Source organism: Desmodus rotundus, chromosome 7 (genome assembly GCF_022682495.2).
Source record: "Desmodus rotundus isolate HL8 chromosome 7, HLdesRot8A.1, whole genome shotgun sequence".
Lineage (NCBI taxonomy): Eukaryota > Metazoa > Chordata > Mammalia > Chiroptera > Phyllostomidae > Desmodus > Desmodus rotundus.
Window position 1 is genome coordinate 92,347,023 of NC_071393.1, and position 13,054 is coordinate 92,360,076.

General features: G+C 44.2%; 1 protein-coding gene across 5 annotated transcripts in view; it reads left to right on the top strand.

The window, feature by feature from the left end:
* The window catches only part of TLN2 (talin 2), a 412,505-nt gene that overhangs the window by 227,674 nt on the left and 171,777 nt on the right, over positions 1–13,054 (top strand). For all 5 annotated transcript variants that reach the window (XM_053928612.2, XM_024567594.4, XM_045201599.2 and 2 more), the window contains 6 exons: positions 3,181–3,352; positions 5,044–5,141; positions 6,364–6,493; positions 7,287–7,439; positions 9,340–9,482; positions 11,116–11,243. In XM_053928612.2, the coding sequence (XP_053784587.1) occupies positions 3,217–3,352; positions 5,044–5,141; positions 6,364–6,493; positions 7,287–7,439; positions 9,340–9,482; positions 11,116–11,243 (788 nt within the window). In that variant the 5' untranslated portion in view covers positions 3,181–3,216. The remainder of the gene's footprint in view (positions 1–3,180; positions 3,353–5,043; positions 5,142–6,363; positions 6,494–7,286; positions 7,440–9,339; positions 9,483–11,115; positions 11,244–13,054) is intronic.

Sequence of the window (13,054 nt, forward strand, 5' to 3'; positions counted from 1 at the left end):
AGCCCGTGGCTTCCTGCTCTCTGATGAGCAGAAAGAAGAGAGGTAATGGGGCCCAAAGTTCCAAGGCATCATAGAGCTGGCATTGTACCTGAACCATGTACTCCTAGTCCAGTGTCCTCTCCTCCGACCAAGACTTGCCTGCTCCTCTGCACTCGCACAGACCCAGGCAGCCAGCAGCATGCACAGGGCCCAGAATAGAGATCAGGTGTGGTGAGGCACCTGCCCCCAGGAAAGGCACTGAGCGCTGCTGGGACTGCCCCTAGGACCACACTTGGGGGAAACCATGTCTATGCAGATAATGTGTAGATATGCAGTTGGCAGCAACCCCGTGATGCATACGTCTGGGTAAAAGCCTTAGAAGCGTGAATCAGAGCTACCACCTGTTCCTCCACGCCTTCTAGCAACTCCTCAGGAGATGAGTTCCTACCTTCTGGGGCAGCCCCTCTCCTCACCTCTCTCCTGAACCTGCTGCTCTGGCCTCACCCCTCCAGGAAGCTGCTCTTATCTCAGCTGCCAGATGTTGCCAAGCTGCCAGATGCAGTTGCTGTGTCCCAACTCTCATGTTCCCTGAGCTGCATCAGCATTTAGCACAATCGATCTCTCCCTCCTGTTCGATGCACCTTCTTCTGGCCCTACCCTCTCTCCATTCTCCCTCATCTACCACTAGCCATTCTTATTGGTTCCTTCTCCGTGTTCTGATTTTAAAATGTTTTTCCAGGTCACAGTTTTTGGGTCTCTTTCTCTCTCTTGCCTACTCCCTAGATGACCTTTCTAGTTCTAAGGATTTACATATGAGAGCACCCTGTTATGTCTTCTTTGTATCTGCCTTTCCACTGAGTACACCCCAAACCTGTGCCTCCAGCTGCTTTCCCCACCGCGGTTAACAGCGTCTTCATTTTTTCCAGTTGTTTTGGATAGAGATTTCCTTCTCTGTTGTATAAGTATTTTTTATGCTTCTCTCTTTCCCTTCTTCCCAGCTCTCCGAGCTTCTCTCCTGTGTTCCCCAGCCCCCATCCTGTAGTCTCCTGCTTCTGTCTGCTCTCTGCTTCCCCATTTGCCCCTTTCTCTTCACTCCCCTGTGCGTCCCTGCTTCCTTCTGAGCGCCTGTGTTTACTGTCCTACTGTGGCTTCATGTCATCTCTCTGTCTTTCCCTTTGATTGAATCTGTCTCCCTGCTTGGCTATAGAGACCATTCATTTGCTCTTCAGAACACCTCATGATTAGCCTAGGAGGAGCAGCCTTCATGCAGGGACACTCATACTACTCCCTAGTCTCAGGGAACGGAAGAGATTAATCATCCCGTCCTCTGGGGTGCATCCCATAAATTGCATCCATGACAACATCGAGTTCGTGGCCTTCCCCACTGAATCTTACCACCAGTCATGCTCACAGATTTCAGGGTTCATGAAACCCCACATTGTTGTCAGCCCCAGGGGACAAACTATCCCATTGAGTGATCAACATTACAGCAAATCTGTTTCTACAGTTTAAATCTTATTTTCCCCGGTTGGGGAGTTGGTGGGCTGGATGTGCCTGCACAAAGAGAGTCAGACAGAGCCTTTTATATATGGCTTTAAAAATTCTTGATACTATAGATGGAAAATCATAGGAGATTTTGAACTTCTCTGCTGTGTCAACAACCTCACCATTGCCCAGGCTGTAGAAAATTAATTCAGTTTGGGGCAGATTCCCACTAAGCACTGCTATCGTTTGTTGAGAAGTATATCTTAACATTTCTTAAGTAATAAATATTCTCACATTTTCACAGGCAAAATTTATTCAGAATGTCAGTAGAGGTCAGAATGACTTTATTGCTGCATGGCCTGAATCGTTGCTTCAGAGAGTATACGTACACCATGCCAGAGCATCTGTTTAAAAATATCCTCTGTATCCAAGTGATTTTAGTCACCTGTTGTCAGGAAGCCAGCAATCAGTCTAGCCTGCTAAGCAGTGACACCCTAGAGGCACCCCTTTTCTGGGCTTGCCGGTCAGCCTGTTGTCCTCTCTGCGTGTTGGTCACCTCACTTGGCACTTGCGTTCTTAAGTGAGCAGGAGGCATAGAGGGTGCTCCAAGGTACAGCTTTACCCCCTGAAGATTGTCTCAGAAAAGACAAAAGACTGTGAGCTTGAAATTCCCATGGATTTGTGTTAGGCAGTGCAGCTCTAGGACTCAACAGCTACTGGCCGAAAGTGTTTATTCCGTTTGCCAGGATGCCAGGTAGCTGGGTAAGTCTCTGCTGGTTCTCAGGTGCAGAGAAGGTGCCTCCCTCTTGTGCACAAGGTGCACATTTACAGAGGCCGGCTTGGGAGGGGTAAGCTTCTGGCCACAGGATAGCGCAGGTAGTCAAAATAAACTAGCAGCCACCGACTCAAAGTAAACGCACTCAATTGTTGGTTTTAAATTTTAAAAGGAAATAATTCATGAATTAATTCAAACCTACCCTAACCCTGTTGTTTTCTAAAGCCGTTGCACTGGATGAGTAACAAAATATCCCGGTAGTTTGTCTGAATGAAGTAACAACTGAATTGGCATTTTCTTCCCTTTGAGAGCCCTGAAGAGCGGGCAGCTGCCTGCCACACCAGGTGTTTAAAATGGGCCACTCTGGCCTCGTTAGTGGTGGCTCTGCATTGGTCTGGCATTGATGCCCCCTCAGGATTCAGTTACCCCATGAATTAAACAGGGCTGATATCACCATACCTACTTTATCTGTGGGAAGTGGAGGCGTGGGTGATTCTTCCTCAGTCCCCAGGAGCTGGTGGGCAGGGTGCCTGGGCACTGAGGGTGCTGCCAGAGGCATGTTCAGGAGACAGCTGTGGGTGCCCAGCACTCTCTGCCCTCGCCTGAAGGAGAAGAACCTGGGAAATCCCACTCCCAATGGGCCCTTTAGAAAACCCCAAGTAGGGAGCAGCCTCAGTGAAGGAGGCTTGGTGACTTCTGTGTCCCTACCTCTCAAGGGACTCGATTTGCCATACTGTGGTAATGTTAACCCCCAAACTGCATGCTGCTCTTATTTTAAAGTTTTCCAAAAAATCTCGTTTTTAATTTGTATTTGTATCCAAAGCTCTTTAATTGCTGTCATGTTCTCTTTTGATTTTTAAAGCTGGTTCAGAGTCTGGTGTTTTTCCCTCTAGACGAACAATTATCTTGACCAGCAGGGTTTGTCTCTTTGTGTTCCCCAGGCGCTCTAAGTGGGAGTCTTCAAATCACCTACGAAGATGGTGGCCCTGTCCTTAAAGATCTGTGTCCGCCACTGCAACGTGGTGAAGACCATGCAGTTTGAGCCGTCCACGGCCGTGTACGACGCGTGTCGAGTCATTCGGGAACGGGTACCTGAGGCCCAAACTGGTCAAGGTAGCCACTGCTTACTCCCTGGTTTCTTGGAATGTGTCTGTGTGTGCTTCACTAGTCAGGAAAGAAACGGAGGCTCTGAATGACAAACATGGCCCCTAGCATGTATGTTTTCAGTTGAAATGTCTCCCTAGCCTGGACACCACTTGCTGCCCGTGTGAGGCTTGGGATGACAGTGACTGCATCGCCGTGGCCGTCCCCTATACCAGCACCGTGCTCCGCTGCAGTTTACACAGCCGTCTCCTTTGCCCACAAAGGACACGTGAAGCTGCCGGAACAGTCACTGGTGTCGTAGCTCCTGAGCCATTTCTCATGTGTGAAAACTTTCCATTGCCAGCAGCCCAGAGGAGACTGGAACTGCCCCGGGGACCCCAAATTTATATTTCAAGTGCTTTGAAGGGGCTTTATAAATTTTATCTCAAATCTTTTTTAAAAAGGCATTTGTTTTTATATGTTTTGTTTAATATTTAGTTAAACCACTGACCCCCATTAATCTGAATTTAAACCAAAGCCACTTGTACAATTTTTCCATTTCCCTTTGTCTTCTCTCTACATTTCCTTTCTTTACTTAGTGATTATTTGCCTGACACTTGAGAAATTGGGACCACTCCCAAACTGATAAACCTTTGGTGTGAAAGTGGTATAAGATTTATCTTAAAAATTGGAAGCATGAAATCAAGCAGGACATCAAGGATAATTACAGGGGGAATAGATCTTCTTCAAAAGATCCGTTTCTCACAAAACTGCTGACCTTTTGGTGTGAAGCATAATTTACATTATTCAAAAACACTCTGTTATTTCTAGATGACCCAGAAATAAAATTTGCTTACTTCCCCAGCCTTACTTCAAGATCTAGTTGTTTGATCATTTGTGGTGTCTTTACTTTGCTGTTGCTGTTTTTCTCCCAGGATCCCCAGTCCCCTTTGGGTTAGATTGCTTTATAGCTCAGGAAGCCTAACCCTTTAAAGATCTGAAATTGTTTCTGTGTGAAACAGCAGGAGCTCTGACCCTCACCTGGGTCCCTGGGGTTCCCCTGAGTCACATCAAGGACGAGACCAGTCCTTAGACAAGAAACGATACTGCTTTCCTCCTGCAACCGCCCTTCGTACCTCTGGGACCAGATGTGAGGATCTCTGTGGAGAACATGGAATGTCTCATGATTTGGTGACATGGAGAACAGAGGCTTCTCATCACAGGGAACTCCTACTTACCTTCCGTGATGCTGTACTGGGATGTGAGAGGGATTATTCCAAATGAAAAGGCTCCATCGGCCCCTCTGTGCTTGAGTGGCTTTGGGCTTAGAGGGTCTCTGCGTTTGTTTTTCTCCATGTCTCTTTTGTCATTCTTTATGGGCTCTTGGCCTTACAGTAAGCAATAAGGAACAAATCCAAATTCAGTTAGAAAGAAATTTGGACTGCTTGTTCTTGATACTGTATTTTCCTAAATTCTAACACAACTGCGGCCCACTGGTTTTAAGAAACATCAACCTTGTCTGAGGGTATTGGATTTTCAGCTCAGTCCTTACGCCTCCCCACCGGCCTTGGTGCCAGTGGCTGCTCTGGCGTCAGAACAAAGCATTTCCCCAGTGAAAGGGAAGGCACACGTTCTTGCCCGGTCAGCAGACTGGGTCCTGGATGTCAGTGATGGCTTCATCATCACCTTGTCTTCTGTATGTCTTTCTGTTAATCTTCCAGCTTCTGACTATGGGCTGTTTCTCTCTGATGAAGACCCCAGGAAAGGCATTTGGCTGGAAGCGGGCAGAACACTGGATTACTACATGTTGCGAAATGGGGTACGCTGCTCGTCTCGTTTTTTCCCATCACTTTGTCCCGGAGCCTTCTGTGGAAGCCAACATAATTATGCCTGAAAGAAAAGGAGAGACCCAACGATTTCTTTTGATTCCAGGGCATCTTATTAATAGTCTTGATGTAACAAATTTTGTAAGGGCTATGCAGGTAGTGATAGAAAACATCATCCATCCAAATTCTTGAAATGCCACAGAGTAATTAAAGCAGTTTGTGGTTAGTATTTAAAAGTGTTTCCACATGCCGTTGTTGGACATAGTATTTACGAAAGAAGAATCAGCGTTTTCCCGTAAGTATGTAGGAAGTATCCTGCCGAATGGTTATAGAAAGTATTGACAGATGAGAGGGAAAATGAAAATGTAATCCTAAAGGTAGTTAGAGATTGAATATTAATTCATGCTTTATTTATATAAAAGAAATTTATTATTAGATGTACATTTAATAAGGACCCATAAAAGTAACAACCAAACATGGTTGTGCTAGGGAAGTGGAAAGAGGTAATGAGTAAAAAGTGTTCAATGTTCTGTTTAACCTTTGAAATACTGGGTTTTGGTATATGGAGTACATGTATCAGATTGGTCAGTATTCCATAAAGCAGGAGTAAAATACGTGTTGCCAACTAATTTTTCCCTCCATAACTCTATTTTTAAGATGTGTAGTAAAAAAAAGAAGTCTCTATTTAAAAATAACTCCTAACTCATTACCCTTATTTGGCCTTGGCGTTACAGTGGAAACCAGTTTTACTGTGACACACCACGACTATGAAGAATTATAGGGACATTAATTATTCCCTCCATGACATGGATATTAAACATTGCTTCTAACAGTATAAGAGATAATTGGAGGAGCACACTACTGTTTTTTTAAAAAAGCCAAGTAGGAATTTTCCTCTGCTAATTCTTATTAGAGCAGATAATTCCCAGCCTGTCGGGAAGACATATGCTACTTGCACCTTACAGAGGTTAGTTTTCAGTAACTATCAGCCATAAATGTATTCTTTGGGTGCAAGTCCACTATCAGGTTTTTAAGAACTCTTGATGAAAGGAATTATTTAGGCCTAGAGTTTCCGTATTAGTGGCAAAAATCTCACAAACACTTTGAAAGAAGAAATCAGAATGTGCTAGGGAAAATTCATTTTTTTTAAAGAAGGTGTCCGAGTTCATTATCTAGTTTCACGCAGTATGAAATGTTCGTTTGGTTTTGCCCTAGGATATTTTGGAATATAAAAAGAAACAGAGACCTCAGAAAATCCGGATGCTGGATGGATCTGTGAAGACGGTGATGGTGGACGACTCCAAGACGGTTGGGGAGCTCCTGGTGACTATTTGCAGCAGAATAGGTGAGTATTCACATGCCTTGGTTCCAGCTTTTGCTTTACTTTAAGGACGTGCCTCTTCTTTTCCTTACCCCATTCGCTGTGGAGGCAGTCGTGGGAGTGTCCTAGCACATGGATCTCTAAGAGTGTGATCATTCTCTCGATTTGCAAACCCAGGGCCTGGTACTGTAAATTCTTGAACTTCTTACTGAGTCAATATTGAGAGCTTTTATTTTCCTTTCAAAAGACCAGGAATTTTCTAATTGACAATAATGTTTCTAAAGTCATGTAATTCAGTCTCCTACCCACTACAGGATACTTTATATCACCGCAAAGACTCATGGGGATAGCCTATGTATGATTGATTGTTACACAGTTTTTTTTCCTTGTAGCTTCTGTTAAGCTCCTCAGAGAGTACGTCTATTTCCTTTCTACATAAAGCCCCTCACATATTTGAAGAAGTAGCCTGGCCTTTCTTAGTTTACTATTCACTCAAAGGAAGTCCTAGTTCCTTCAGCCACTTCTTCTTTGACATTGTCTTGCCTTGTTCTGCGTGATCTATATACTTTGTATTTGTTTCTTGAAAATTAGGACAATTGAACATGACATTTTGAGTGTAACTTAACTATCTGAAGATACTCCTTTTTAGCCAGAGTTATTTGATATGTGTTCCTTGGGCAGCCCCCAACCCTCACCTGGGTAAGGTTTCTTTCTGTCCTTTGTCACCAGAGACTGCTGGGAGTATTATAGGACCCACAGTGAAAGGGAAAGTAGCAATGTGTCATCACTAATAATGTAACGTAATTTATATTTTTAGGAATAACAAACTATGAAGAATACTCTTTAATCCAAGAAACAGTTGAAGAAAAGAAAGAGGAAGGGACGGGGACTCTAAAAAAAGACAGGACACTGTTACGAGATGAGAGGAAAATGGAGAAGTTGAAGGCCAAGCTTCACACGGATGACGACTGTGAGTGTCTGAGCGGGAAGTGTGGCGCGGACACCTGGCATGCCAGGCCTCGGCCCTCCCGTCATCCGCGATCTGGGGCGGGCTGTTTGGGTTTGTTTGTTTGTTTTGCTTTTTTCCCATTTCATCTGTAAATATTATGGTCCGTGTCACTAAAAGATTGAGACTTAAACAAAGTGACTGAAATGCCACTTCACATCTAAAAAAGTAATCTCTTAATATCAAATACACAAGTCATGTTTACATTTTCTTCATTGTCTTCTAAAAATCTTTTTTCAGCAGTTTGTTTTAACTGGGGTCCGAATAATGTTGAATGATATGTTGCTTACTTCTTTTAGTCTTGAAGATTTCCCTCCATCTTTTACATTTTTTTTTCTTCAGATGTTTAGGGGCAAGAAATCAGATTGTTACTTGCATAGAGTTTTATATATCTTGATTTTGGTGATGGCATACCTATGGTGTCATTTAACGTGTTCTTCTATTCCTTTTAATTCCTAAGACCTGGAGGCTTGATCAGATTCATGTGTGTGTATTTTTTTAAAATAAAGACTCCTTCATATGTGATGTCATGTACAGTAAGTCCTCACTTAACATCATCAACAGGCTCTGCAACTTTAAGCGAAATGTTGTATAATGAAACCAATTTTATTACAGAACAGTTGATATAAGATTTAAGTTCCTACAGTATCTCCTCAATGTTATAACAAAATGATATTTTATTCAAGGACCTGCTGTATTTCCATCAAGAAATTGTGTTTGGGTATCTCCCTTTTTGTGATGTTAACAGCCATTGATGACCACAGCCTAGATACATTATTGCCTTAGGGGTTACAAAATGGCAATGTAATTCTCTCATAGGAAAGGAATCTTCTGTGGCCACGTGGTTATTATTTGGAAAAGCCGTTCCATACACCCCACGTGTCTCCAAAGCCTGCGCTGTGTGCACCTGGCTGCCTGACCCCACCTGTCCCCCCGCTGCCCTGAGAACCTTACTTCGTGCACAGGTCACTGAGACCTTCCCAACCTCTTTCTTTCACTGTTCTTGCTCTTGCTCTTGCTGATGCATTGGGAAGAGGTCATCATTGTCATTATGTTTATCCATCTTCAGTGGGACCTTCATTTCTTCTGACCCTTTCTCCATTCTCTCTTTCTGCCTCATTTGATTTCCAGTTGCATACTTTTTTCCAAGTGAGACTTTAGTAGACAAATCCCAAGAATTTTTATAATGTGCATGATACTCTCCTAGGTACCGTGGGAGGTAAGGGTAAGCCAACACATTCCCTGTGTGCTAACGTAGCTTATAATCTAGTGAAGCGTGTAATAAATACTACAACGGATGTGCTAAGCGCAGGGAGGAGTGTAGGAGTGAGAGCTGTGGAAAGAGTAGAGGAGTGATCAATTCCTATGTACCTCAATATCAGCTGAGCGTTTTCTGAATGAGTGAGATTCAAGCTGGGCCAGGGTTCTACCATCCCCCACTACCGGCGTGTCCCCTCCCCCCAATCACTGTAATTTTCCTCCTCTTTTCTATTTAGGGTCGGAGGTAACTCATTATGCTCAAAGCTTATAAATTATTTCACCTGATAAGACTGAAGTGTCCACTCTTGACTTAAAGGAAAATGCTAACTTTGTTGTCTTGGCATAAAGCACTGATTTTTTAAGTTTGTAACCCCCGGAGGGAAGGGGATTTTCGTTCAGTGTGTCGTATGGTACGTGATGACATATGTGAGATTGTTTTGCAATGTTAAAAACTTACAGTTCTAACATAAGAAGTAACTGTACTGAATATCGCATTGTGGAAATGTGCATCTACATAATGTGTATTAAGCTGCTGTTTTGATGAATCCCCTAAACCGAAAGGAAAAACAAGCACAGCTCACTTGTCTGCGGTGTTGTGTTGCAGTAAATTGGCTGGACCACAGCCGAACATTCAGAGAACAAGGAGTTGATGAAAATGAAACGTTGCTGCTCAGAAGGAAGTTCTTTTACTCGGATCAGAATGTGGACTCGAGAGACCCTGTGCAGCTGAACTTGCTTTATGTTCAGGTACCATATCTGATGCTCAGACATTGAGGCTGGTGAGAGTCCCAGAAGCCCCTGCTGTGGCTTGTGCTGAGCAGGAGCGGGGCTCTGGCTTCTGTCACGGGTATGGCATGCAGTTTCCAGGGGCATTGCTCCTGGGTTCCTCACATGTGTTCGGATGTGGTGTGGGTTGATGTTTGACATGAGCTGCTGGCCATTCAGTGGAGGGCCTTTCTTTGGCCTCCTAGATTGGGACCTGGTGGCCAGTACTGTCTCTCTCTGCCTAGCTTTGTGGCGCTTAATTGGTTCACCTCAAATGCACTAACACTTTCTTAGCTAACATTTTAGAATACACATAAATAATGGTCAGAAAATCAGTACTTCTCATTAGCTGAACAATATTCTCTCGATAACCCTTTTTCTTTACTATTAACTAATTTTCAAACTCAGATGAGGCCTTTAACTTTATCTGAGTTGCAGTTTCCCGGATGTAAGATGTGGGCTTTGTATTAGACAGTCCCCAAGGTTTCTTTTGGCTCAAGGAAAACATCGATCTGTCTCCGTTTCTCAGGTCTCTTAATTATTCCCTTTCCTCCTTCCCTTATCTGTTCTTCTATTAATCTACCTATGTGCCCATAGGAAGAAAGTGCAGCCACAGCATCACCTGTGTTTATAAATAAAGCTTTATTAGAATGCAGCTCATTCATTAACGTATTACACGTTGGTAAATCCACTTATGTATCACATTATTGTTTATGTGTTGTCTGTGGCTGCTGTCGTGGTCCAGTGGAAGGATTTGGTAATTCTGACACAGACAGCATGGCCCACACGGTCTGGTATGTTTACTCTCTGGCCTCTTACAGGAAACGTTTACTGATCCCTTAGTTAGTGGATGGAAGAGTGGTGTGGAAGGAGAGCTTGGGAGAGAGGCCGGAAGGCTAGAAGGAAAGGGAGATAGGGCAGTAAGATGGTGCGTGTTTAAGGGTCAGAGCCTTTTAGCTCAGCATGGCCATCTAGAGTGGTCTAGGGGTCAGGAAACTAGACAAAGGAAAGAAAGAAAAAGAATAAATAGCAACAGCAGTGATGGGTTAAGAACTGAGAGAGGAACTTGGGACAGTGAGTTCCTGATTCGAAGACTGCGTTTGCTTATCATTTCCCCTAAATGTCCGCAGTATTGAGTTCTTGTGTCTGACTGTCCCTCTCCTCCCTCCCCCTTGTTTATCTTGGGATGGGGGTTTTACTTCTAGATAATTTTTCTCTTCACTTGATGATTTGGGGTTATGGAAAGTATGTTCTATTTCTTCCCTTCTCCCTCCCCATTTATTCGGTCATTTCACAAGGATTTCTCTTCGCCTCCATTTTTCACGATCCACTTCTGCGTCCCTAGACTTTACTCAAGCTTTAGTTTCAGGGCACTGGACACCGCTGATGCTGCCCATCTGTAGGCAGTTCGGGGCAAGGACTTGCTTTCCTTGTGCCGTACCCCTACAATGCTACAATCACCCACGGGGCCCTGCATGCCTCACTGGGTTGGCTGGCATGTTTCCCCCTTGCTCTGCAGAGAAGGTGCTCTCTCTCAGGTGCAGGAATGTGTCAATAGACAGGATGTGTCATTCCCCCAAGCTCCTGATGCCTTTTGCTTCCTCTTGTGTTTCAGGCTCGGGATGATATCCTGAACGGCTCCCACCCTGTCTCCTTCGAGAAAGCTTGTGAGTTTGGAGGATTTCAAGCCCAGATACAATTCGGACCTCATGTGGAGCATAAACACAAACCTGGATTCCTAGAGTAAATGATCTTTTGGCTTTCTTTTTTCTCCTCTGTTTTTCTTTTCACTATTTGTTTTTGAGCTAGCTATATAAAGTACATACAGTAGTTTCGATCAATTACAAGATTTTTAGCTTTTACTCAGTTGAGTGTATGATGAAATTTGTAGACCTCAGGGAAAGCAAGTGGCCTGGACACTCAGGGTTGGGATGACTGTGAAGGTTATCTGCTCCAAGTTCGGGTAGCCTGTGATTTCCTCTGCCCATTAGAATATTCCTTCTAAATAATGGGCCAAATTTTGTCATTTTTAATTTTTTGTTAAGACTCCTATATGAGAACAACAGAGTATAAAAGACAGAGCTTCATGTTCTTTATCACAATCTTACGAATTCTCTGTTGCTCTGAGAGGATGATGTACTCATTAACTACTTCTCCACTCTTTCCACCCATCTGGTCCGGTTCTCGTTTATAAGATGATGAGGGTGTCTTTTTCCGGCTCGGAGACTGAAGAACAAGTGAACCCTATAGATTCATCCTGGCCCCATAAAACAGTCGCATTAGGGTTGGTTTCCTAGGAATACCGGGAGGACAAGCCCAGCCATACATTGGCTGCTGTTTTGATCTTCCCCTCTGTTTTGACTTGGGCTTCTCCAAGGGTTTTGTGTGTTCCTTCCACTGGTAACATTCACTTCCTTTATCTGTCACTCTCCCCCCTTTCTCTTTCTCTTCTGCTTCCCCCTAGGGCAGATGAAACATTTGGCCGGGCCCAAAAGAAGTCACTTCACAGAGTCTTGACATGATTGGTATCATGATGTTACCTAAATATGACTTGTAGAGGCTTTGGAAGTAGGGACCTGACTGGTGCTGACTGAGGGTGGGCGGTGCCAGATTTCCTGCAGGATGGGCCAGCCTGAGATGTGTTGAGAAGGGCATCCATTGTATTGTGTCCACCGGTACTGAGGGGAGAGGATAACATAAATGCTTATTTGGTCTTGATCCTGCTTTCACTTTGGTGGAATACATAGGGACCAAGCATAAGCCCTATAGTAAGAAGAAAACCTGACTTTCTCCGGGTGGCAGAGAATGCCTGGCCAACAGGTCTGAACTGAGTTGTTTCAAAAACAAAAACCAAAAAACTCTCCCCTTGGGTTAACGAATCCCAGGGAGCCTTTCCAAAGTGATATTTTTGTTCTGCAACAGACCATATGGTGACCTTGAGAATGGCTTTGAGCAGGTTCTGTCATTTCTTTGGTTTTATATTCACCAAATGAGTCCTGTGGCCAAGTGTTCCTCAGGGCCCATTTGTACCCATGTGGTCTGGCTTCCTTCCTGCAGGAGCTGCGGGAAGCTTGCCTTTCTCTGTGTTCTGTGACACCCCAGATGCCGTACGAAAGACCATGTGCATGCCATCTTCCAGAAGTTCCATATTCCCACATGCTAACCCCACAGCTGGTTCCTCAGACACACTTGGCTTGTGACGTGCCCTCAGATACTGTGGATTATGGCCGCGGAAATTGACAAACAGCAAGAGCTCATTAGGTCCTGGCGGAAACGTCTTTTGTTTCTGTTTCTGTTTCTTTGAGTGAATGATGAAGAACAGGAACAAATGAGAAAAGACTTATGAACCAAAAATTTTCAAATAAGATACTTTCCTGTTTTTAGGCTTTCTTAACTGTCAGCCCACGTGGCCCTGATGAAAAGGTGGTCTAAACGCAGCCATGCACTGAGTGCCTGCACTGATGATGCTGCCCAGTCATTTCATTAATGCCTTTTCTCCAGAGCTTCCGGACAGCTAGTTCGCAGGGCCCCGCTGTGGATTCAGAGAGCAGTGT